Source organism: Macaca thibetana, chromosome 12, assembly GCF_024542745.1.
Source record: "Macaca thibetana thibetana isolate TM-01 chromosome 12, ASM2454274v1, whole genome shotgun sequence".
Classification (NCBI taxonomy): Eukaryota; Metazoa; Chordata; class Mammalia; order Primates; family Cercopithecidae; genus Macaca; species Macaca thibetana.
In genome coordinates this window covers 15,089,609-15,116,626 of record NC_065589.1, presented here as the reverse complement: position 1 = coordinate 15,116,626, position 27,018 = coordinate 15,089,609, and the positions used below count along the sequence as shown (strand labels likewise).

General features: G+C 35.9%; 2 protein-coding genes across 12 annotated transcripts in view; both read left to right on the top strand.

The window, feature by feature from the left end:
* Nucleotides 1–27,018, top strand: part of LOC126932880 (COP9 signalosome complex subunit 9-like) — a 249,397-nt gene that overhangs the window by 105,535 nt on the left and 116,844 nt on the right. The gene's annotated exons all lie outside the window — the stretch shown is intronic.
* The window catches only part of AGFG1 (ArfGAP with FG repeats 1), an 88,817-nt gene that overhangs the window by 34,150 nt on the left and 27,649 nt on the right, over nt 1–27,018 (top strand). For 5 of the 11 annotated variants that reach the window (XM_050752104.1, XM_050752103.1, XM_050752102.1 and 2 more), the window contains exons 3-8: nt 13,177–13,292; nt 16,939–17,101; nt 17,935–18,088; nt 24,247–24,366; nt 25,313–25,384; nt 26,693–26,902. In XM_050752104.1, coding sequence (XP_050608061.1) covers nt 13,177–13,292; nt 16,939–17,101; nt 17,935–18,088; nt 24,247–24,366; nt 25,313–25,384; nt 26,693–26,902 — 835 coding nt within the window. The remainder of the gene's footprint in view (nt 1–13,176; nt 13,293–16,938; nt 17,102–17,934; nt 18,089–24,246; nt 24,367–25,312; nt 25,385–26,692; nt 26,903–27,018) is intronic. The other 6 variants (XM_050752109.1, XM_050752107.1, XM_050752105.1 and 3 more) reach the window with 3 other exon arrangements.

The window sequence follows — 27,018 nt, the reverse complement described above, 5'->3', positions numbered from 1 at the left end:
CCTGCTAACCAAGTCACTTATTCCACCTACTGGATTTTGCTAATGCCATCCACATAGTGTTAGCGTTCCTCTGTTCTCCCAGTTACCTGTAAACCGGTGGTTGGTTGGTAGCAGTTTCTTAAGATTCAGGCTTAATTTCAGGAACGGGAAAGATCCACTATTTCATAGGTTGTGTGGTGTGTTCTTTTATCAAGAACCACTTTAAAAGTTTTAATTTTTGGCCATGTTAGCAGCTAATGCTCAGTGCCTACATCCATTAATTAGGAATTGTAAAATGGTGATATTCTAACTCAGTAGTTTTCCAAGTACAGTTTGGGACTTGTAGGGGATCCTTGAGACCTTTTCAGAGGTTCTTTACAGTTAAAAAAAAAAAAAAGAAATAAGTTTAATAGTACTGAGACTCAGTTTGCTGTTTTTTTACTTCTGTTTTCATGGGTATACAGAGTTTTTCCAGAAGCTACATAACATAAAAATGCAGAAGCAGATGAGAAATCAGCTGCTACCTAACAAGGCATTAATGAAGTTTACAAAAATTACAACGGTAATCCCAGCACTTTGGGAGGCCGAGGCGAGTGGATCCACAAGGTCAGGAGATCGAGACCATCCTGGCTAGCACGGTGAAACCCCGTCTCTACTAAAAATACAAACAAATTAGCCGGGCGTGGCACGCCCTGTAGTCCCAGCTACTTTGGAGGCCAAGGCAGGAGAATGGCGTGAACCCAGGACTCCAGCGAGACTCCATCTCAAAAAAATAAAATAAAAACAGTACCTTTTCACTAATTTTTTTGTTTTGGGAAAAAATAGCCGTTTTTATAAATAGATTACTTACATTAAGATGCAATAGTCTTATTCTTCTTTAAGAACATTACAACTATTTATAAATATCAGTAGATATGGTGCACCACCATTTGTGGTCTTCAATATCGAACTCTTTAAAATAGTTTCATAACATTTCCAACATCTACCAATTAGATGTTTTTTAATTACTATGAATTTATTTATTTGATATGTTTCACTCAAATTCAGTTATTCTTACTGATGCCCAAATTTTCCTCTCTTTAGATAATCTGTTTTTGAAACCAATTTAAAACTTCTGCAAATCTTGTTTTTACGTAGAAGAGCTTTGCCTGAATGTTCCTTTTTTTTTTTTAAAACCTGTGAGCCACCGGTATATTCAGAAATGTTGAAAGAAAACTGTTTCTTCCCCACCTCTTGTTTTATTTACATAGAATATGGTACAAATGCGGTTTACTTCAGAGGCTTGCTTTGAATTTGGGCTAGCTTCTTTCTGTTCCTTGGCCAATGACTACATTCCAAACCTGGGTCAGCTGCCTCACAAATGCATGCCTCCAGTCACCAGGACAACAAGACAATAGAGTGTCAGTACAAATAGGTCACTATCATTGAGTCCTAAATTGAACTAAATAATAGATGAGTATATTTGTGTTAAGAGGTGGCTAGTATTGATGATATCCTTAAACCATAGATAATCCACAATTCTTCATATCAGGACAAAATAAAATACAAAGTTATGTTCTTAATCATTTCTGAAGGTTATATGACCAAACAGGCTGGCCCTCTTCTGCTACTCCTTTGCTAAACTCCTTGTTTGTTCCAGGTGTATTCTGGAAAATGTAAAAATATGTAAAGCTTATTCTGTGTGTACGTCTGTATGTGAGGGAGGAAGGCAAGAACACACCTTTGGTTAATTTTTCCTCTGCAACCTTGCTTATCAGATTCATAGTATCTTTGGGAGTGAGAATGCTTTGCTTTAAGAGGCGTCACAAAATAAGTTTAGAACAATTGGAATGGAAGCACTGTTGGGATTTTTTTTCTTTTTAGGAAATAATTCTAAAGCTCATCCAAAAGAACAAAAAAGTAAAATTAGTTGGGAATAATTATTTACTGTTTGTAAAACAGTAAATAGACAATGTAAATGTAAAACAAATAGTAAATAGGATTTGTCCTATTAAATACTAAGTTTATCTCTGTCTTTTATGTACACAGTAATTTGTGATATAAACTTGCAATAATTACAGCAACCTGAAACTAGTGTTAGGATAGGCACAGGTCTGTATATTAGATACTGAGATATACTTAACCTTCTTATATTATAAATGTGAATGATCTTGTAAAACAAATGAATTTCAGCATTCGTTGTGGAAGTTGGTTATTCAATAAATGGAAAATTAACTAGAATGTTACCTGACATGATACACCAAAATTTCAGAAAAATTTTAGCATTAAAATTTAAGTCATAAATGAAGCCATAAACATGTAGAAAATAGTCTCAAAAGGTCTACCTGCAAAATGTTTATTAATCCCAAGGGGGACAAACAGTGACTTTAAAATGGATAAAGATACATTTTAACCAAATAATCCAAGTATACACCAGTACTGGGACAAATTGATGTTGTGTGTCTTTCTTGATAATGATGCACTGGGAAGGACATGTCACTTATGTAGTATCTTCCCCAAAATACATAACATTAATTTAATCATGAGGAAGCCCAAAGTAAGGGACATACCACCAAACAGCTGGCCTGTACTCTTCAAAGATGTCATAGTCGTGAAAGACAAAAAGAGTAAAGAATGTTCCAGGTTAAAAGAGACAAGACAGTTAATGGATTCTGGACAAGGAAAACCTTTTCTTTTTACTATAAAGGCCATTATTAAGATTACTGACTAATCTGTAGATCAGATAATATAAAATATTAATGTCTTGGCTTTGATCGTTGTGCTATGGTTATGTAAAAGAATGTACTTATTTTTAGAAAATACACATTTAGGGGTAAAAGGCTTGTTATGTCACCAATTTAAATGGTTACAAAAATTCTTTTTCTCAGAAGGATAAAGCAAATGTTACCATTGGAGACTTGGTAAAGGGTATGTGGGATGTGTTTCTATTATCAACTTTTCTGTAAAATAAATTATTTTGTAATTAAAAAAAAACACCAGATTGTAATGTTTAAGGACACGGCGGGGGCGTGGGTAATAGTAAAACACTAAGAGTGATTACTATAGAAAATACAGCCAAATAGCCAACTACATATTTAGCATTTGAATGCAGAAGGACTTTATAGACTAAAAGCAATGGAAGAAGTCACAAAGTAAAAACTGATACATTTAGCTAGATAAAACAAGGAAACTCGTGGAAGGCAGGGTAAATAAAATTAAAAGGCAGAGCCATTGTTCTGTGCCAGGCACCATACCATACAGGGTAATTTACTTACGTTATCTTAGTTTGAGAGAGTTGGGCAGATGATAATTTTCCTTGAAACTGCTATGACTTGACTAATTATAAGTCTTAAATTTATAAATCTCTTTGTAATTTACAAAGCATATTCATAAATAACCTGTGTGTTGAGGGGGTAGGGAGGGGTGCTTACCATACTCATTTCCTTACTGAAAGAAGAAAAGGCTTATTGCCCTGAGAAAACCACGAAACACAGCACCACACATCCACACACACACATCCACACCCCTGATTGTACCAGGGATGGACACCTAACCCTGAGGCTAGGGACTTATCAGGTCCTGTTTCTTCGTTCACAGAGGCTGTATTCAAACAATTAGTCATCTGAACTGAAAAATTGTATGTAGTGGGCTCTGTACAGGCTAACAAGTAAACAAACAAAAAGTTGTACTTAGAGAAGCAAGAGTGGGGAGAAGACATAATATGAGAAGCAAAATGATAAACTATGTCTTGGTGGAGGGGTCGGTTGAGAGGGGGCATAGGAGATAGGCACTCAGACTGCCCAGGTCCCAGATGGTTTCCTGTTTGCATTTCTGGTTCCCATGAAGTATTTGTTTTATTTTGGTGGAGTGCTTTGGTGTATGCTGTCTGCAAGTCTGTTTTTCTCTAAGCTAGTATAGCTGGGTTTTGATTCTTTTCATCCTATCTGGAACACAGTTCTGATGTTAGAGACCTTAAGTGAAATAAGGTATGGGTATGTGAGTTGTGTGTGAAGTGAGATAAGGTATGGGTTTGTGAGTTGTGTGTGCTGCCCTTTACTAAGTCCTTACAGTAGATGTCTGAATTAGAGTTGTTGCTCTCCTTCACAATGCAGATACTTGCAAGTAAGTTTTCTTACTATCCATTGCATTTTATTTCTCTCTAGTATTCTAAATATTTGCTTCTTTCTTTCCTTTGTGAGATTTCCTAATCCCTTTCCAAATGTTTTATCATTTCTGTTTCTTTGTACTTAGTAGTTATTTAGAAAACAAGTGTTAAATTCCTATTAATCTTTCACCAAAACTTACTCTGGTACTTTTTCTCCTGTATTATCAAGTGAATCAGTATGTATAATAAATTGGCTCTTAGATAGTCCTTGCTGTTGGGAAATTCTTCCTCCAGGGAAAAATTTTTGCCCACCTCTCTATGTTATTCCCTGTGCACATTCTAATACCTGTCTCTGAAACAGGTTTTTATTATCCTATTTAAATTGTTACTAGTCTTGGATGCTGGGATGGTAGCATAGTCCATGGTTACAGGTATGTTCGGGGTTGCCAAACTTTTTCTATGAAGAGTCAGATAGTAAATATTTTAGGCTTTATGGGTGCCATAAGATCTTTGTTGCAATTAATGCTGATGTTGTAGCTGTAAGTAGTCATAGACAAAAGGTAAGCAAGTGGTTGTGACTGTGTTCTAGGAAGATTTTTGTCTATACAAATAGGCCCCAGATTTAGCCCAGTTTGCTGATCCCTGGCTATATATGACGTGAGAATTTGGATCAGTGATTTTATTATTTCTACCTAAATAAGTTGGGGAACTAAATGTTCTAGGTCAGTGTGTATATTTTAGATGGAACAAAAGAAAAAAGATAATTTCTATTGTGCATACATTTGAGGGCTGTTAAGGAAGTTGCTTTCACTCATACACCAGGTATTAAGTGCTTACTGTGTGTCAGGTACCAAGCATACAAATAGTGTTAAATCAGAGAGGAGGTTCCTGCCTTATGAAATTTGCATTTCAAAATTATGAGATAAAGGTTGTGAAAATAATGTGAGAGTGTGTATCTGTGATTTGGTACAGGGATTATTGTCCCTTTGGATTGGGTGGTTAGGGAAGACTTTCTGAGGAAGCCAGTGGGCTGGAAAGAGTTTAAAATTAGTTTGGAGGGCTAATCAGGGGTCACATTCTGTTGAGCCTAATAGGCTGTGATGAAGAATTTGAATTTTATGTTAAGGAAGCTGTTATAAGGTAGTTTGTGCTTAAATAAATTATTTTTAAAGAAACCCTAGGACAAAATAAACAAGTTGGATTTGATATCTCGTAAGTCCAATACTTCCTTACCTGTCAATTTATGTGGCTGTTTTACAAAGGCACTTTGTCTCCGAGATCTCACATACAGCTTGTGTGCGCCTATTTTTAGTTAGTTACTCAGTTGCATAAGTTCTAATTCTTGCCAGCACATTTTATAAAACCAAATGTTAAGATAGGATATACCATAAAGTTCCTAAAAAAGGTATATGTCAATGCAAAACCATCAGTTTCTCTTGCATAAAGCACATGCGGATAGTGTTTTTGTTTGTGCAGGCATCATTCAGTTTATGTATTGTTTAGAGATATGTCACTGAGAAATACAAATCAGCTGGTGGTCTAGAAATATAGTCAAAGTAATGTAGGCTGGATCAGTGTAGGAAATGTTAACAATATACTTAACATTAATAATGTACTTGTTTTTCCAGTATTTTACTTGAGTCATGGCATATATTTGAGATGATTTCTCTGAGTATGGACTTTTTCTCCCTCGTTTCTTCCTTTTAGGGCAAAATAATATGTTGGTGATAGAATTTTGTATAGGTCCATGGTACCTGTCTAGAGAGCTTCTAATGGTATTTTCTGTTTGTTAATATTTATTTTTGTTCAGTTTTTCTGCCCCATTCCAAAAAGTGGATATTGATTACTTGTTCCTCAAATTTTCAGTTGTTAAACTATTCTGTTATTTGTTCCTGTGTTTTATGGGTGGTATTATTAAGTGCTGTGATTATATCTTATATCCAGAAGGAGGCAGGATTACTTAGAGGATTGCTCCATCTCTACTAAGTAGAGAAAGGACAGAAAAGAAAGTATGAAATCTTGTTGGATGTATGTAGATTGGCTGAGTGAAAAAAAGATTCTTTAAATTTCAGATCCTCTGTCCTTTCCTTATTCTTATATCTTTCTATATGGAGGTTACAAGCAGAGTCATGCCATGTGGTTTATTCTTTTTATCTTTTTTGTGAAAATAAGGTTTTCTCCAAATAAAGGTGAATATCCATTTCAACAAGTTTCCACTCCAATTTGCTGTCCCCCTCAAGGATTACTGATATAACACTGTTTCTTACCTTTCCTTTTATATATGAGTAATTGGGAATGAGTATGAAGGTTTCCTATTTCTGGTATTCATAACTGAGTTTGTTAAATTGCTAGCCCTGTATATATTTATTATCATGATTTGGCTGCTGTGCTGGATACCTGCTATCTGCACTTCTCACTCTGGTCTTTTCCTTGCTCTGGCTCCAAGCAGCTGGTCTGTCTGGATATACAAATCGGCTTCTTGTCACTGGTTTCTAGTTGGGTTCAGCTGGTGGGGAACATTTTATTTTCCTGACTTCTTCCTGTGGGATTTCTGCAGCCTGGCTGCATCCTTCCGTTAAAGTTTGCAGTTCCTATCAGGGCTGATAGTTCCTGTCAGGCAGCTGACATTTTTCTTTCCTCCCCTGCTTTATGCCAACGGGTAGTGGTAGGCCCTGCTGTTACTAACCCTGGGATATAACACTCTCACTTGTGATTCCTTACAACCCACCTATGCTTCGTAATAGTCTCCTTATTAAACTTCCTTCAAATTATCCAAATTGACTGTGCCGTCTGTTTCTATGGTAACTGACTGATAAAATATGCTTTAATATTTTAGATTCTGTCAGTGGCTATTATGATTCCAATTATAGAGTGGATTAGGACTATTAAGGGAAAAAATTAACAATTTTATGAATTTATTCTGTTGTCTGGTGTGATTTTATTTTTAGTTCTTCCATAAGATCTGGCTTTGAGTATTACCAGTTTATTGAACACTTAATATGGCCCAGCCTATTGTTTGAAGCATTATGGGAAATCCAAAAGTAAATGAGACACATGCTCCATGATTCTACTACTAGGCAGTTTGGAATGAGTTTCCTGTGAGAGCTACAAAATGCTAGAAGTTCAGAGGAGGGAGATTGCTCTGTCAAGACCGCTTTGATTGTGTCTGCGGCAGGAATGAAGGGAGATCTACAATTTCCTGTATTTTCCTGGTAAGACCACCCTTCCCAGTCGTTGCTTATCTCATCACTCCATAGTCCATCACTGCAAAACACTTAAAGAGGCTAGACCCAAAAGTAATATAACTAATATGATTTTTTTTTTTTTTGAGGCAGTCTTGCTCTGTCACCCAGGCTGGAGTACAGTGGCGCGATCTCAGCTCACTGCAGCTTCCGTCTCCCAGGTTCAAGCAGTTCTTCTGCCTCAGCCTCCTGAGTAGCTGGAATTACAGGTGCATGCCACCACACCCGGCTAATTTTTTTTGTATGTTCTTAGTAGAGACGGGGTTTCACCATTTTGGCCAGGCTGGTCTTTACCTACTGACCCCCCAAAGCGCTGGGATTATGGGTGTGAGCCACTGTGCCTGGCCAAACTAATGCTATTTAAAGTTTATATACCTGTTCTCGGTACAAAACATATATTAATTTATTTAACTCTCTACGCCTCCCTATGAAATAGGTTCTATTATTATTTGCATTTTACAAATAAAGAACAGTTACTTTGCTCAAGTCAAATAGTAGCAAACAGAGTTGGAATTCAAACTCATGCAGTCTGATTCCCTTGTCCAAGCTCATTAACTACCATAACCACCACATTATTCTATAATTAGAATTGATTATTCACCTCCCCCAAAAGAGACCATCAAAACTAATTCCGTTGTTCCATATAATTCCTTGTTTTAGGTGTCATTCTTGCTCCTCAGTGCTGTTTTTAGCCCCTCACCCCCACTTTTCATGTCAATAGATTTTATCACTTGCTGCATCTTCTTGTTGCAATCATACCAGTCAGTCTTCCTTATTCAGTATTTATTTATTTATTTAGAGACAGGATCTCACTCTGACACCCAGAATGGAGTAGAGTGGTATGATCAAGGGTGACTGCAACCTCTACTTTCCAGGCTCAGGTGATTCTCTCACCTCAGCCTCCCTAGTAGCTGGGACTACAGGTACACCACCATGCTCAGCGAATTTTTGTATTTTTTGTAGAGACTGAGTTTTGCCATGTTGCTCAGGCTGGTCTTGAACTCCTGGGCTCAAGCAGTCCATCCGTTTTGGCCTCCCAAAGTGCTGGGATTACAGGTGTGAGCCATCGTACCCAGCCCCCTCATTCATTTTAAATACTCTTTTTATTCCCGCTAGTGTTAATCATTTTGGCAGTTCCAGTATCCACATAGATATCTACATGGCCTCCTGAATTCCTTGACCTCCAGTGATCCTCCATACTACTTTAGACCTTTTATTGATTGTTAACTGTATCACCTTCCAGATTTCAGTTTAAAGCATCCAGTTCTCTGACCACCACTGATTCTCTCTTTCCGGCTTACTCCCTCTAATACTGGAGCCACAGCAATTTTGGGACAGTCATCAGCACCTCTATTCCTTCATTTCACTAAATCCCTTTGTTATCCATCTTCCTCATGATGTCTTTATTTTTCTTAGCTTAGATTCCATGGTCTGTTAATATAATCATCTTTTTCCACCCTCAGTCCTGTTCTGCTCGATCAACCCAATATTCTACCTACTTTTACCTAAATAACCAGATAAAGCTGGAGAAAAACACAGCCTTCTGACTACTTTCACTTTAGATATTGATGGCCACAAGTCTTCAGTGCTTCCTAGTCAATTCATTCTCTCCCATTTTTCCCAACCTTGAAACCCCCTTTTTTCAATTGATGGTGTTTATTTTACTAAAAAACCAAAACAAGCAGAAAAGAGACTTTATCGGCAAGTCTAGATGCCTGAAATAGCAATGTTAGTAGAATGTTGGGAGCAAAAGGCAACCTTTCAGGGACTAAACTATGAGTAGGTCATAAGGAGTTAGAGATTGATGCTTTCCCGGATGTGCCACTGAAACGCTGTCTGTGTTAAATGAATCTTGCCCCATAATAGGTTTACTGGCTGTATTTGGGAAATGCTGAAAGCTATGTATAGTTTGAATCTCTGTTTCCCTCTGTCTCTGATGTGCTGATACAGAAGCAAGGAAAGATGAATAAAATTACAGGTAGAAAGTAAGTTTCCATCTGCTGGCCTAGATGTTACTAAAGCATTGGTTTTCAAACTTTCACCCACTTCAGAATAACCTGGAGGACTTGATAAAACAGATTGCTGGGTTCTACCTAGAGGGACTGAATTCACATGTCTTGGGTGGCTCCTGAAAATGTGCATTTCCAACAAGTTCTTAGTTGACACTGATGCTGCTTGCTGATTTACGGAATTGGGAATCATATATTGAGAGTTACTTCATTTAAGTAAGAATTCAACTGCCAAGAGCGTCAAGAATGGTTAGGATTTTGATCTATACATATAGGAAATAGCTGCTATGGGGCAATATAATGGAAAATTAGAGCTGATTAATAACTTTGAGGGACTTTGACAGTGAGACGGTTTGAATTTATAGGGGACTCAAGCAGCTATTTTTAATGACTTTTTCTCCAGCAATGTGACCTTTCAGAGAGCAGGAACAGAACCACAGCAGTTAGTATATACAATTTTGAGGGAATCCTACAGGCTACTTATGTCAAATATTTTATCATCAAGCCACTCCATCTTTGCTTTGCATTACCATTATGAGTGCCAAGATGGCAGCTGTATGATCTGTCTGCCCTTAGCCCATCTGCTTCATTTTATTTATTTGTATGCTTATTATTTATTCATTTATTGATTTTAATTTTAAAAAGTTGTATATGGCAGAGGCTTTGCAATGTAGAGAATAAAGTGTCCATCAAGTACAGTCAGTAGTTTCATGGCTTTGGGTAAATAACTACCCTGTCTCTTGTTTTCTCATTTGGGAAGTTTTAAAATAGAAGAATGAGAAACGGGCCTCCCTTTATGAATGTAACTGATAAATCTTTAAAAATCTTAAAGAATTACATTTTAGGAGAATCATTAGTTAGGTTTCTGCCTGAGGAGAGTCCCATGTAGTTCTTTTAAGTGGCTAAATATTATTGGACAAGCTGGGTCTCTTAAAGGTTTGTAGTATTTCTGGCAGTAAGTTACTATTCCTGGGTGTCTGTACTTCTGAGGCGTTGCCAGTGAAATGTTTTCATAATGGATTGTGCCTTACTGTAGTCCTCACTCTTGTCAACTGTCACTTCCTAAATGACTTTATACTCTCTGTACTGAGCCTGGAATAGGAAGGAACCACAAGAAATATTTGTATAGACAGACAGACACGGAGTCTCGCTCTGTTGCCAGTCTGGAATGCAGTGGTGCGATCTCGGCTCACTGCAACCTCTGACTCCCGGGTTCAAGCAATTCTCCTGCTTCAGCCTCTGGGATTATAGGCACGTGCCACCATGCCCAGCTAATTTTTTTTTTTTTTTAAATTTTTAGTGGAGATGGGGTTTCACCATGTTGGCCAGGATGGTCTCGATCTCCTGACCTCATGATCCGCCCGCCTTGGCCTCCCATAGTGCTGGGATTACAGGCGTGAGCCACCACGCCTGGCCTACAAGAAATATTTTGAAACACACTTGGGGACATGATAGGAGAGGAGAAGGGCAAGCCCTTTTTCCTATCCTTTCTCTTACTGATTCCGTACCCAGTTCAGTGAGCAGGTAAGATTGAGAAGTATGCTTTTCCTTCCCTGATTTCTTAAATATTTGTCAGCGTTTTTGAAACCAGATACCATGTTCTTTTCTTAGTGTCATAATTGCTTATTCTTTAAAATAATATAATTTTGGAAACTTGTTGACTTGTTCTTGATAATTTTGCTGAGGAATAATTGATAACTTTTGGATATTTAAATTGATAACATGTACATACTTAAAGTGTACAATTTGATGAGTTTTGACATTTGTATATACTGTGAAACCACTACCACAATAACAAGATAGTATATATTTTTATTGTGCAACCCTTTGCAATGAATCCACTGGTCTGCTTTTCTTCGCTGTAGACTGGTTTACATTGAAAATTTAAGTGAATGGAAATATGCAGTATATACGTTTTGGTGGGGATGGTGCACAGGTTTCTTTCAGCATAATCTTGAGGTTTTTTCGTGTTTCTCGTATTAATGGTTTTCTCCTTTTAATTGCTGAATAATATTATTCTTTGGCTATTCTCCCATTTGTTTGTTTATTCACTTGTTTATGGACAATTGGATTATTTCCAGTTTGGGTAAAGCTGCTATAAATATTTATGTACAGTTTGAGTGTGGAAAAGTGCTTTTATTTTTCTTGAATAAATGCTTAAAAGTAGAATGGCTACGTCATATGCCAGGTCTGTGTTTAACTCTTGAGAAACTGCCAAATGTTTTCCAAAGTGCTTATACCATTTTACATTCTAAAGAGTTCCGGTTGTTCCACATTGTTACCAACACATGGTGTGGTCACACTTTGTTTTCAGCTTTTCTAGTAGTATCTATGCATGTCTATCTTGTGGAGTCTCTGTCTTTTTTTTTTTTTTTTTTAAAAAGATGGAGTTTTGCTCTTGTCGCCCAGGCCAGAGTGCAGTGATCTCCACTCACTGCAACCTCCCCATCCTGGGTTCAAGTGATTCTCCTGACTCAGCCTCCCTAGTAGCTGGGATTACAGGCATGTGCCACTACTTAGTGGCCTGGCTAATTTTTTTGTATTTTTAGTAGAGATGGGGTTTCGCCATTTTGGCCAGGCTAATCCCGAACTTGTGACCTCAGGTGATCTGCTCGCCTCGGCCTCCCAAAGTTCTGGGATTACAGGTATGAGCCACCGCACCCGGCCTCAGTGTCATTTTAATTTGCATTTTATACATGACTGATGATAGTGGGCTGCTAATATCTTTGGTGAAGTGTTTGTTCAGACCTTTTGCCCCCTCTTTAAACAAGTGTTGGCTGGGCGTGGTGGCTCACTCCTGTAAACCCAGCACTTTGGGAGGCTGAGGCGGGTAGATTGCTTGAGCTCATGAGTTCAAGAGCAGCCTGGGCAACATGGTGAAACACTGTCTCTTCAAAAAATACAAAAAAATTTAGCCACCTGTGGTGCTGCACTCCTGTAGTCCCAGCTTACTTAGGAGGCTGAGGTGGGAGGATAGCTTGAGCCTGGGAGGCGGAGGTTGCAATAAGCTGAGATTGCGCCACTGCACTCCATTCTGTGCTATAGAGACAGATCTTTTCTCAAAAACAAACAAAAACCGAAACAAGCGTTGGGTTATCTGTCTTTTATAATTGAGTTATGGGAGTTCTTTATATATTCCAGTTTCAAGTTCTTACACATTTTGCAAATACTTTTTATCAGTTGTTATCTTGATTTTTGTGTTTTTTAAGTTTTTTGAAGAATAGTTTTTTATTTTGATGAAGTCTGTCAGTTTTTCTGTTTATAGTTCTTTTTGTGCTGTTTCATTTCATTTCTCTTTTGGTTTTTCTGGAAGTTAAATTTCTCAGATTCTCATTTTTTAGCTATCAAACAAAAAATGCATAGGAGACAACTATAAAGCTAATAGTGTGTTTGCCTTACGTTTGTGTTTATTGTTACAGTTTTACGGTAAATTGTTTATGATTCTAGTATTTTTGCTTGTTCTTTTTGGTTTTTTAGACTTGCTAACGGGCCTGTAAAATTGCTATTGGTTCGTTCCTTTGTTTTGTGAGTAAGGGAACAGAGATTTACACAGGTTACATGACTTTGCTAATGGTGAAGTTTATGATTATGCCAAGACTGAAAAGACCCCAGGTCCTCTCAAATCCCATTTCACTGTTCATTTCCCCTTTTTAATGATTTTGTTGCTAAAATTTTACTGCATACTGCAACATATTAAAAAGTAATTTAGTTCCTTTATTTCTGTTTATTAGTGTCCTCATTGAAAGCATATTATTACAATTATTATGTAGATTAGCTTCCTGAAAGAATCACAGTATCCCCTTAAAATTTCATTAAGTGAAGATGTTGAATTTAACATATATTTTTTTGATTCTTTCCAAAGGTCTGTAAACAGATTTGGCTAGGATTATTTGATGATAGATCTTCAGCAATTCCAGACTTCAGGGATCCACAAAAAGTGAAAGAGTTTCTACAAGAAAAATATGAAAAGAAAAGATGGTGAGTGAAGAGTTGTATGTAGACTAAAGCCTCCCCAAATCACATGTTAACTATGGGTAAGGTTAGTCTGACACAATGAAGGATAAAAGACAGACAGTGAGAGCTTAGATAGGTATATAATTCATTATCCCTTGGCTTTTTGTTGGTTTGGTTTCCGAAAACCTTTACTTCTACTTTATCTTAACTCATCTGTTCCTGGCAGCAGCCTTTTTGTTATAATAATTACCAGGAAAGTTAGGTATTCTTCCTTCTAATCATTCCCTATCGCTGTTAGCTTCTTTAAATATGTTTTGCCCTACAAAGCCTCTATTCTTAAAAACCATTAATTTAGCAAGTATTTACTGAGTCATATCTTTTTTAAATTTATTGAGTAACATCTTCTATATACTAGGCACTATGCTAAATAAAGCTCTGGTGTGGTAGTCCATCTACCTAATTGTCTGTTGTAGCCTTTGCTCAAAATATTTTTTCTTTCCACCTAAGAAATCAGTTTACTTTCTGGTTAAGAAGGGAGCATTTACTTTTGCCTAACTAAATCTATCAGATGTTAATTTTTAAAAATTAATTCCAACAGGTTGTACATATAGCTAGTAAGCCCCTTCCAATGGAATAGGGACTATATCCATAAAGCTAGTGTTCAGCTACTCAGGGCTCTGCATTTTTAGCTATATGAGCACAATTTAAGTATAGTCACTAAGACTCGTTAACTATGAACTCTTTTGGTTGTTTCTTTAATAGTATTGAATAGTGGATATTTTCATCTTGGGAGGTTAGAAAGATGGGGCAGGGAATCAAAATAGAGGCAATAAATAATGGGGAAGTAACGAACTTCTTGTTTGCTTGAGGAGCTGTGTTTCAACCCAAGAGAGTATGTTCAGAGCCTGTTTTGGTCCTGAGGGAACATTTGCTGTGGCTTACAGCAGAGGTCTTTACCTTTATTCAGGAGCACATTAGCTCTGACTTGCATGCTATATCAAAATTTGTATTCTTACTCCTTTCCCAAATAGACTACTTTTTTTCTTTTTTTTTTTTTTTTTTTTTTTGAGACTGAGTTTTGCTCTTGTTGTCTAGGCTGGAGTGCAATGGCGTGATCTCGGCTCACTGCAACCTCCGCCTCCTGGGTTCAAGCGATTCTCATGCCTCAGCCTCCCAAGTAGCTGGGATTACAGGCACCCACCACCACGCCTGGCTAATTTTTTGCGTTTTTAGTAGAAATGGGATTTCGCCATGTTGGCCAGGCTGGTCTCGAACTCCTGACCTCAGGTGATCCACCTGCCTCAGCCTCCCATAGTGCTGGGACTACAGGTGTGAGCCACCGCACCCTGCCTAAAATAGACTCCTTTTTGCAAGGCAAGATTAATGAGGGCTATATTCAGCTGTACTAGAAGACATCAGGTATGAAAATAGATTAAAATACACCAGTAAAATTTAAGCTCAGGAAAGAAGAAAATATTAGAAGGTGGGTTGAGAGTAAAAATATGGTAACATAAATGATTCTTTTAAAACGAAAGGTATAATTATCCTTTTATCTTTTTGATTCTGAATTTCCTAGACATTCTACCTCATAGGAAAGACTGTTCTCCTTATATAGCCCTAACCTAGTTTTTTTTTTTTTTCCTCAGCTGTGTTACTTTTACCAATTCAGAAAGAGAGTTTGGTTAGGGATTAGCTTATGGTCAGCTCTAGCTATCAAGAGAAAAGTGAGTGTGAGTAATGGTAGAATTAAAATCATAGATCCTTACCTCCACATTTATAACAGTAATGTATTATTCATTCAAACTGTAATGCAAATACCTAGAAACCTCAAGTAATTACAATTTGTGTTGTTATTTTTTTTTCTTTCCTGAGAAACAGGATAATAAGAGTTATAAAAATAGAGACTTCAAGTGGTGGGACAGGTGACCATCTTTAAGAGGGCCAGGAACAGTATGTTTTTAATTCAGACTCCCGCACACCCGTAACATATAGCTAGAGAGCAGTGAAGTTGGTTTCTAACATGGAATAAGCACTATCCAGATGCAGCCTCCCTAAAAATACTCACTGTAACTATACTTAAAACAGTGATGCTGTTGTTATCCAAAGGGATTTTGAAATTGTTCTTTTGACCAGTTCTCAAAATCACTTTCTGTGTTATACAAGATTAGTTTCTTTACTTTGTCAAGGCAAGTCTTTTGAACCAGTAACTATCATTTGATTTTATCCTTTGATAAGACTTGGCTATACTCAAGAATTTGTATTAGTAGTATGCTAAATTATGGGAAAGTATAACTTCTTGTATTCATTCTCATGTATCTTTTGTGTCTCTCATTTACTTTAAAAAAGCTGGTTGTATTGTTTGTGATTATTATGTGGTTTGGTGACAGTGAACACTTACGTAGTTAATATCTATACCAGGAATTGTTCTCAGTGCTTTACAAATGTTAACTTGTTTAAACCTAGGCAACTCTGTCTCTCCATTTTATAAATGAAAAAAATGGAAGCACAAAGAGTTGAAGTATTAATAGTTTGCCCAAGGTTTCACAGCCATTTGGTGGTAGAGATGGGATTTGAACTCTTGTCTATGGAACAGGTGCTCTTAAGCATAGTTTTCCTTCTTTCCTCACCTACTTCATATGGGGAATAAGAAGGAGGGTAGGACAAAACCCAGAATTACAAAGAGCAAAAGCTCTCACATAATCCCACACCTAGAGGTTAGGATTGCCAGTGTTTGGACATTATTATATCTTTGCTGCCTCTCCTTTCTTGACTCGCCTCCTCACATAAATCATGTATTTACATGACTGGAATCAAATCTGAAGGATCTGTGAGGTTTTATCTTACCATGTCAAAGCAGAGTAGCTATGAGTATTGTATTATTGTAAATATTTTTTTCTTGATAGATGTTGGGTTTGTTTCCCAGTTTTTTTGAAATTATAAAGAGTGGACTGTGATTAACTAATCTGTGTGTACATGCATCTGTATACACTTACCAATTCTTAAGGATGTTTCTGGAAGTGGTACTTCTGGTGCACAAAGCACACCTATTTATATATTTTAGTAGGTAGCAATAAAAAAATTGCAAAGTTCACACTTAGCTTATAGGTGAATAAAACCTTAATTTGCATTTTTGTTAGGTTAAAAGTGTTTTCATTTCTATGTCTCCTGTCTTCTGTGAATTGCTTCTTTTGTTCATTTAAAATGGGATGATTTATTCTTACAGTTTTAATAAGCCTTTATATTTTAGGCCATTAACTGTAATGTTACGAATGTTTTCCTGCCTCATTTGTCTTCAGATGTTATTTAGATCTTAAGATAATTTTTTAAATTGTAGTATGAACTATTCATCATGATGATTAATTGTAGGTCCTCTGTTTAAAAAAAGCAGTTATTTCTTATGTTGTACTGAATACCTTAGAAAAACCATAAATAAGTAATTGAAACAAATTTTGTGGTTAGTCTTCTCTTTCTCTGAGTATTTCAAGTATTTAATGGGTGTAGTCTTAAGCTATCATTCCTTTTTAAAAAAATATGCAAAGGTATTCTGTGTGAGAGGGTTTTCAGATAAGATTAATGGTGAAGCAGTCTTGTACGAAGTTAGAATTAAGCTTATTTTTTGGTGTAGAATTACCTACTTTTTTTTTAGTTAACTGGTTTTTATGTGTTTTAGGTATGTCCCGCCAGAACAAGCCAAAGTCGTGGCATCAGTTCATGCATCTATTTCCGGGTCCTCTGCCAGTAGCACAAGCAGCACACCTGAGGTCAAACCACTGAAATCTCTTTTAGGGGATTCTGCACCAACACTGCACTTAAATAAGGGCACACCTAGTCAGGTGAGTAGTCTTTGAATCTTTGTAGGAAGCTTCAACTTAAAGAGGGCTTGATTGTCAAGAATTTGAGAATTCTTTAAGACAGCAGCATAACCTTGTATGCCAGTAGCATTATGTTCCAGTGGTTTATTATACATTAAGAAATTGTTAAGTGGTTGAAATATATATATATATATATTTGTTCTTTTTGCTATTGCTAATGAGTTTCTTTGACTTCTCTGCTTTGTAAAGGTGAGTTATACAGGAATGTTGCTATAGCTATATGTGTGTGTGTATACATGTATATATGTATATATCATGTGTTATACAATTAGTAAAACGAATCTATGGTGACCATCAGAGTTAGAACGTATAGTCTCTTTGATATACTTTTCTGGGAAAGGATTTCTTTAGTAGTAGAGTTTTCCCACATGTGTGGTTGTGAAGCATGTTGATCATTGAAACACAAGGGACTTTGCATTATATCTTATTCTTAAAAATGAACAAAATGAAATCTTTTCAAAGTTGCTACCTAAAGTTTGTCTTCTACACTGTATTATAGTTGATGGGGCTGTGACAGATCTGTTACTGTGTGGCACTGCAGCCTCTATCCTATACAAGAATAGTTCAGAGGCATAGTACTATGGTTTAAATCCTGCCCTTTTTGGTAACACATACTAAGACACTTGGATAAATTTCTCTGTTTTCACAAAAGGTTGAGTGAAAAATGAGAAAGGTTAACTCAGCATACTGTAACTCTTCTTATGTATAAGTGTGTTTTAAGTTTGGAGATAGTTTTGTATAAAGATTTCGCAGATCCAACTGGAATATCTTTATAGTTAATATGTGGTTTATAGTCCCCAGTTGTAGGTCGTTCTCAAGGGCAGCAGCAGGAGAAGAAGCAATTTGACCTTTTAAGTGATCTCGGCTCAGACATCTTTGCTGCTCCAGCTCCTCAGTCAACAGCTACAGCCAATTTTGCTAACTTTGCACATTTCAACAGTCATGCAGGTAAGTGTTTTTTCCCAACAGCTTTTGCTGGGGGTGCATATAAAACACCAAGAAACATCAATTCTTCATCACACTTTGAGGATCAGTAAACATTTTTTGTTGAGAATGTTTTGTTACTCGTAACTGTTGAGCTGTAATATGTAACCATATAATTGTGTTGCTTTTTAATCACAGAAGAGATTATATTTAATGTCAGTTGGTTGGCATGACCTCTTTCTGTGGAAAAATGGGGAAAGGATATAATGTCTGTTTTTTATTCTTTATGAAAATTGCAAATATTCAAAAGTAATTGGATACTATAACCTTTATGTGCTAATCACCCATGGCTAATCTTATTTCATTTGTCATTCCACTCTCACTGTCATATTATTTTGAAGCAAATTTTAGACATAGTTTATCCTTAAATGTTGTATATTTCAATCTATAAAACATACTTTTTTTGTTAGATATAACCACATTAGTAGCATCACTCCCTAAATAATAGTAGTAATAATAATTCATTAGTCAGTATTCAAATGTTCATTATAGTTCAGATTTTTCCATACACATACATACATACGTGCATACATACATGTATACATACATACAGTTTGTTTGAATCAGATTTCCAGCAAGGTCCACAGACTGCAATTGTGGGATATGTCTCTTAGGTTTCTTAGTTCATAAGATTTTTCCTCTATTCCTTCTTTTTCCTCCTCTATAATTTGTGAAAGAAATTTGCTCGTTTGTCCTGTACAGTTTTCAGTAGTCTGAATTAGTTGATTGCACCACTATGGTGCCCTGTAACAAGTTCCTCTGTTCTATTTCTTGTATCAGGTTGTTGGATCCAGAGACTTAATCAGTTACAGGTTCTTCCTATTAGGAGGATGGGTGGCTGGGGATATGCTTACTACTTAGGATTTAAGAGGCTTTTAATTTTGGATTGTGTTTTTATAATGTTACCTGTTGATGCTCAATAACCGAGTTCATTGTGTAAAAATAATGATGTTCTGAATTTATTCCTTCACTTATTAGCTGAAATACTTTTTAAAAAATCTGTCTGGTGGGATGATTTGTTTAGGAAAGTCAGAATACATGATTCTTTGCCATCAGATATCACAATAATGAGTTGATTTCCTAGCATTTTATAATGGTGACTTTTTTCTTTAGTATCATTATGACTTCATAGATTTAAACATTTGCTGCTTCTCAGTTTGCTGTCATTATCCTTAGTAGTGCTCAAATTAGCCCACCTTAGGAGTAGGAACATTTTCAGGTTGGTTCCTACAGATACAACTCATTCATTCATTTATTTGAGGTGGAGTCTTGCTCTCTCGCCCAGGTTGGAGTGCAGTGGTACAATCTCACTGCAACCTTCACCTCCCGGGTTCAAGCTATTCTCCCACCTCAGCCTCCCAGGTAGCTGAGATTACAAGCGTGCGCCACAACACCTGAAATTATATACAAATGTAAAAGTTTGTATTTTAGTAATACAAAAATACTGATTTTTTATTTTTAGTAGAGATGGGGTTTCACCTTGTTGGCCAGGCTGGTCTCAAACTCCTGACCTTAAGTGATCCACCCACCTCGGCCTCCCAAAGTGTTGGGATTACAGGCATGAGCCACCGTGCCTGGCCTCTTTTTGTTTTTTGTTTTGTTTTGTTTTGTTTTTTGAGATGGAGTCTCACTCTCTTGCTCACACTGGAGTGCAGTGGCACGATCTCGGCTCACTGCAACCTCTGCCTCCCAGGTTCAGCTGATTCTCCTGCCTCAGCCTTCTGAGTAACTGGGCTCACAGGTGCCCTCCACCACTCCTGACTGATTTTTGTGTTTTTTAGTAAAGATGGGGTTTCACCATGTTGACCAGGCTGGTCTCAAACTCCTGACCTCAGGTGTTCCGCCTGCCTCCCAAAGTGCTGGGATTACAGGTGTGAGCCACTGCACCCGGCCCTAAAGATATTTTTTGATAGAACTCTTGTGGTCTTTGAATGGCGTTTTCTCCCCTGCTTATTCTCAGATTTAACATATTTGTTACAGTTTAATGCATGTCACCAGAAATTGGAATTTATGGAGTTTTATTAACAAATATGCAAGCCTTGAAGAGGTACTTAGGTAATATTTAAAAATTGATTATTGAAGTATAGATTTGGTCACTTGTATCTCTCCTTAATTGTAATAGCAATAGTCTGATAGGGAAGTGGCATAATGTAGTGAAAAGAACCTGGACTTTGGAGTTGGGACAACCTGGGTTCAGATGCTGGCTTTCTTGCTTATTATGTGTGTAACTTTGGGCAAATTACCTAACATTTCTAAGCTTTCTATTCTGTAAATTGATTTTGATAAGTGGCAAGGTTCAAGTGAGATGATGCATTTAAGTGGTTTACCATCTAAAAGGTACAATAAACATTGTTTTTCTTTTCTCTTTTACACACACTTCATATATATGTACCTATGTATACAAATACACACTTATGTATGTATGTTTGTATGTTTACATGCATTTAAGAAAAAGGGTCATACTTTATGGCAAGTTTTTATGCTGTTTTAATCTTTCGATCTTTGTTAAGATTCCACAAATGGTTTGTATTCATTTCCTAACAGCTTGGTAATTTCTTGAGTCTTTACAGTGGCTTCTTTATGCTTAAACAGTGTAAAAGCATACATAGTATTTGTGTTGGAAATATGTATGGAATCTATTTTGGATGTCAGTAAGCTGTGATGTTTATATCATGGAAAGTTTACCGGTCTGCATTTTGAGTGATTAAATAAATATCAAACCAAATGTAGAACATTAATTTGGGAATTTAGTCATTTTATAGTTTTATTTTGATAATTCGAAACTTTGCTTTATATTATTTTGGCATGTGTGTATGAGGTATTGGCTAAAGCTTACTCTTTCTTTTTCATAGATTTCTATAGGTTCAATTATGGAGAAGAAAAACTCAAGACTGTATGTTTCTAAAAGATGTATTTCACAATTTTATGAGCATAACAGAAACCAGTGCTGATAGAACTGATTTCCTATTCGTATTTTAGAACTTACTTTGCCTTATTTTACTTACTTGTGAGATTGTGATGGTTTTTCATTTTCTTTCAATTTGATGACCTGGCTTCTTTTTGGATAATGATGATATGAAGCATTTTATACATAATCACACTCCAAAGTGTGCTGTTTGGGATAGTTTGAAAATTTGTAGAAAAACTTCTCTCCAGCCACAATTCTTTCTAGCAAGCAATAAGGGAACCTTTCATTTTAAATATTAATAAAAACATTTTCTAAGGACATGCTTGAGAAGGGAATTGTGGTGTAATTTTTATATGTCTCGTGTGTATTTGCTTTAAAAAGGAGTCCTAGGATGACATGGATCTCCTTTTTCAGGAAAGGTTATACTGAGAAGGATAAGAAATTTTGGTTTTCTTTTGCTTAAGTTGGAGTTGTGGTAGATTTCCCTTCTCCTGTGTTAACCTGAGCTGCAAAATCCCAGAAAACATGGAGAACCCTCTTTCCCCATAACCCTCCAGATAAGAAGCCATTTCCCCTTCTGACCAAAAAGAACCCCAACTCTCTTTTTTCACCTCTTGCATTTGAATGCTGGTAAAAAGAGTTGGTGAGAGAACCAGTAAATAGAGTAAAACTTGTGTAATTTGTGAATATATTCTGGTTTTATCTCCATTTTAGGATTATTGAAATATAATGTGAAATTACTGATAACCACCAAATTCTTTTGTAAATTCACAACTTATTTCTTGTTCCCTTTGTTTTTCTCTCTTGAAATGCAATTTGTGAGTCTTCACAGGTAATGTTGGACTTTTCTTTGTAGCCCGGTTAGCCAAAAATGGTTAGCCAAAAATGGTTAGACTGCAACTCTACAGACTAATTTGTACCATGGCTGCACTAATACTTTCAACAACTTTCTTAAATTGCACTTTGAAAACAATAGCCATCATTTAATCGCAGGATAGTAAAGGAAAAGAATCTTATATTTTGATCAGATTGATAGAAAGTAGTTAATCTTAACTGTTCTGTTTCTTGTGCGAAGAAAGAATGAAATAGCTCCTGTAGGCTGCAAGTCAGGCTGCCTGAGAGGAGTTGCTTTTTAGTCTGAAGTTCTTACTTAGAAATGACGGCTCAGATTACCTTTTTTCCTTTACTTTATTTGACTTTTGGTTTCATTACAGGAGAATAAAATATATATGCCTGTTACAAGAAGAAACTACTGAATTACTCATTTATTTTTCCTTCTAATATGTATGGTTGATACCATCTTTTGATATTTTGCCTTGGAGTAGTTTTTAGGTGTAAAACCTAGGTCATGGTTTAACTGAAATGTCTTTTTCCAGAGCCTTTCCAGGCATTCAGAATCTTTATTTTTCCATATATAGTTTACAAATAAAGTCATTGATTGCAATTTCTTCTCATCTTGATATTCTTGTTAATTTTTAAAAAATACTAGGTGAAAATTTTATCCTGAACAGTTTGATACGACTGATGGAACCTTTAATGGCAAATGATAACTATTCACACATGCCAGTCTGGTTCGTTAGCATTGTTTTGTAGGGAAACTTTTTCTTTTGTAGGTAGTTTAGTGACTTAAAAGCGGGAAGCCTTTACTCTTCATGTGAGCATTCAGGCTGAGGTATAGTATTTGTGGATGTGTGTTGCTGGGTGGGGACATTATTGGGTTCAGTAAAAGTCATCTTCTACGGAAATGTGCATGAAGCTAGAAATAAAATTCACCTACTGAATTTAGTAGTTATTTTGCCTGATGATAAACATCATATCATAAAACCTGTGCACTATAAACTGTAATTGATTTTTGTCACACTCTATACTGTAGGATCTAAACCCAACTGCCTTGCAACTCAGGTAACACAAATGAGTAGTATCATGTGTGTTTAAGGAACTATGGTGCCCTTTTTAAAGGGGATGTTCTAATCTGTTACTACATGGAAATAGGGATTTAGGATACTAGATATATTGATTTTTTTTTTTAAATAAGAGAAGCTAGAAGTCTTTTTGTTTATTGTGAAATGCCCTCTTTTTAAATGTTGGGAATTGATGGGAAATAATGTTAAGTACTGTACAGATGAAACAAAGCATATCTGTCAGATGAATTTGCTGAGGGCTGCTAGTTTGCATCCTATGATCTCTCTGTCTTCCTGTCTCATGAATATGTGTTTTTCTTTGAAGAGGAATGACAACTCTTAGCAAGACTCAGGCTCATTAATTTGGGGTCTTAAGTTCCACACTAAGTTGACTCCTTGAAATACGATTATTTAAGAAACAGCTTTACCATTGTGTTACATTCTGCTTAGCTTGGATTTCTTTGTACAGAGATTGCTTGAGTGTCCAGATAGTAATTTTTGTATTTTAGTGTTGAATTTGCAAAGTTTTATTTTCCAAAGTTTTATTCTGCAGCATTTACAATCGATTGTTGAAGATAGTGAATAGATCAGTACCTAGACGTAAAAATGGATACAAGTACTACAAAGTCCTGTCTTGCCATATTTAATAGGTATTCGATTAATGTTTGGGGCTCTGAATTATATGCTATAATTTCTATACTAGCATTCATTGTTCCTTAAATTTTAATGAGTTTAAAATTGCAGGCTTCTAATAGAATATGAATATCTTCCATTTATTTGGTGATCCTGTGCTTTTTTTAGATTTTTATATATGACCATGGTGAGACATTTGTAAACTTAAAAAAAGTTTTATTTCTTAATTAAACCATCTTTGTATTATTTTTTAAGTATTTCAATTATTGTTGAGATTCACATAGTTGATTACCATTTTTATTCAGTGAATTTTTCCAGAATGTTTTCTACATCTTTGTCTGCTTTCCTATAACTCGGTACTGTAACTCAGTACTCTGAAATAGTTTCCTTTGTTAATGGAGTCACTTTTATAGTACTATGCTTGAGGTCATATACAGAGTATTATGTCCAAATTTATCATTGCACAAAGTGTTCTTGGAAATTCCTGGTTACTGCTTAGTAAATTACCTGTAATTGGGTTAAATGCTGGTAGGGTTTAAAATCTGATTTCTAAGTGAATTCTCTATAAAGTGAGTTTTGATACATAGAAACTTTTCATATAATTCTTAAACTCATTTGTCATGTATTTTCATTTATAGTTTTCATATTCATTAACATATGTTGTTCCTTACCATTTACAGCTCAGAATTCTGCAAATGCAGATTTTGCAAACTTTGATGCATTTGGACAGTCTAGTGGTTCGAGTAATTTTGGAGGTTTCCCCACAGCAAGTCACTCTCCTTTTCAGCCCCAAACTACAGGTAGAGCTTCTCCAGCATTGTGCTTAAATGTTTACTTCACGAAACAAAATTCTCTTAAGTGTAGTTTTGAAAAATTAGTCTAAACTTAAATTCTGTAATTATCTGACTTTAAAATGGTTCTATCTTAAAAAGCTCTGGGGAAACCTGAACTCTTATTTTTTTCTATATTCATTTGTTTTTCTGCATTATTTGGTGTATTGTCTGTTTGACAACATCCATTCTCCTCCTTTTCCTGCACATGAATCTTCCTTAGATCTACCATGCACAGAGGACAGAGGCATGACACTACTATAAGTATTTCTCTTTCAGTCTCTCTTTTTTTGTGTGTGTGTTTGTTTTTTGGCAATGCTCCTGCCTCAGGATAGAATACAGGCACATGCCACCACTCCCAGCTGAAATTTTTTTTTTTGGTCGGGGGAGGGTAGCAACTGGGTCTCACTGTGTTGCCCAGGCTGGTCTTGAACTCCTGGCCTCAAGTTATCCTCCTGCCTTGGCCTCCCAGAGTGCTGGGATTACAGATGTGAGCCACTGTGCCCAGCCAGTACTGTAAGTTTTTTAAGGTTCATAGAATCCATTGATTTAGGCTGACATTAGACCTCTTAATAAAGGAAGCTGATTGCTTCTGTAGAGCTAAAAATGTAAGTAATTTTCAGAGCAAGAAACCTGAGAAAAATTTTCATATGTTTATTAGACAAGAGTACATTAATGATCACTTCAGTCAAACTTGGAAATAGTTTTCTGTGCAGGAATTGGTGTTTAAACATTGAATACTTTTCCATAAATTGTGCTGTTCCCGGAAACTCATTGAACCCTTATTTAGATTTTTGGCTGATTACTTTTCTTTCAACTTTTAACTCTGTATTGTCTTAAAGCCTTTTCTTTCAGTTTTCTTTTTTTTTTTTTTCCCCTTTAACTTTCATCATTTACATAATTTCTGGCTGTCCAGCATTTAGAATGCTTTCATCTAGCTGCAGTTTTGGTGAATTTACTTCAGCTTTTCCTCTTCAGGCTACCCACAGTAAGTTCTGTTGTCAAATAGGCATCTTATACTAATTTGCATATTTTTGCTATATTTCAAGGGTTTTTCGAATTATAGATCGTTGATAATTCTTTAGTGATAATCCTTCATAAAAAATCTCTCCCAACTCTATTTATTAAACTCAGAGTTAGAGAACACAATAGTAGACAAAGAGTTACTTGGTTTAATAATAATTTGAAATAATATTCTTATATAAATTTTGAAAGTTTAGTATGCACTTTGTTTGCCAGCTCCTTGTAACAGGTCGCAGTCTTTTACATACAAACATGTATTACTTACCTTTAATTGAAAACACCATGGTTTAACTCCTGAAAGAAATTTGATCAGTATGTATTTCTTTTAGAATGTATAAAAACCTGCTTGATAGAAAGTGTTCGTGTTTTTTAAATAGAGGTTCATGCATTCTGTTTTCAAATTATCTGTAGTTGTCTTTTCTATCACTTTAATATATAACTGTGTATGTATACTATTTTGATTTCTGAAACTAAAGTTTAGAAATAAAGAACTAATATCCCAAAAGTGTAGGATCAAAAGCATAGAATGAAATATACTGGTTTTAGTCTTTTGATAGTACTTTAAGGAGGTCTTTATAATAGAGAACATATTTTAAAGATTTAACAGGATATATACAATAGTGACCATTAGGTGAATTGTGGTTTATAACGTCAAAAATTGCTATAATGTATTATGTACTGTAGTTTTAATGCCTTGAACTACACATGATATTGTATACACATTTAACTCTTATATGGAATTAAATAGTAGCTCTTCAAGTGAAGTAAGTGTAAATGTCAATAACCATCTTTTAAGAAATTCTGAATCACCTTAACACATTTTACATATTGTTAATTGCTACTGCTGGGATTTGTTTAAACTGTTTCACCATGGAGCCACAAAAGTTTGAAATCCTCCAAGTAAGATACTTTGCATCTTGTTTGCAGTCTGTTTAGGGAGAACTAGTAAAAGGCCATATTGTATTTGGATGAGAAAGTAACTGAATCTCAAACCAGGTAGTGTGGAGTTACCCCCTCCATGAATTACATTCTTCATTCCAGGGTAGGTAATAAACAGAAACATATTATTTTACATGTTGCCAAGGCCTTTGAAAAATCTACTTTTACAAATTAGAAAACTTCACTTGCAGTCGAAAGCCATTGCCAGTCATTGATTTTAATGTTGTAAGATTGCTTATAGGACATTTAATTTAGGAAGAAATGATCATACAGTCTATGAGAGGGTATTAGGAAAAGCTTAGAAATTTCAAGTGCTCTGTTTATTCTGTTACAGGTGGAAGTGCTGCATCAGTAAATGCTAATTTTGCTCATTTTGATAACTTCCCCAAATCCTCCAGTGCTGATTTTGGAACCTTCAATACTTCCCAGAGTCATCAAACAGCATCAGCTGTTAGTAAAGTTTCAACGAACAAAGCTGGTTTACAGACAGCAGACAAATATGCAGCACTTGCTAATTTAGACAATATCTTCAGTGCCGGGCAAGGTATCAAGCTTTAAGCAAAACAAATACAAATTTGTGCTCTTAATTTGGTTGTATTTATTAAAATGTGGACATGTTACACTTTTCTCAGTTGTTGTATAGCAATTTTGTCTGCACTG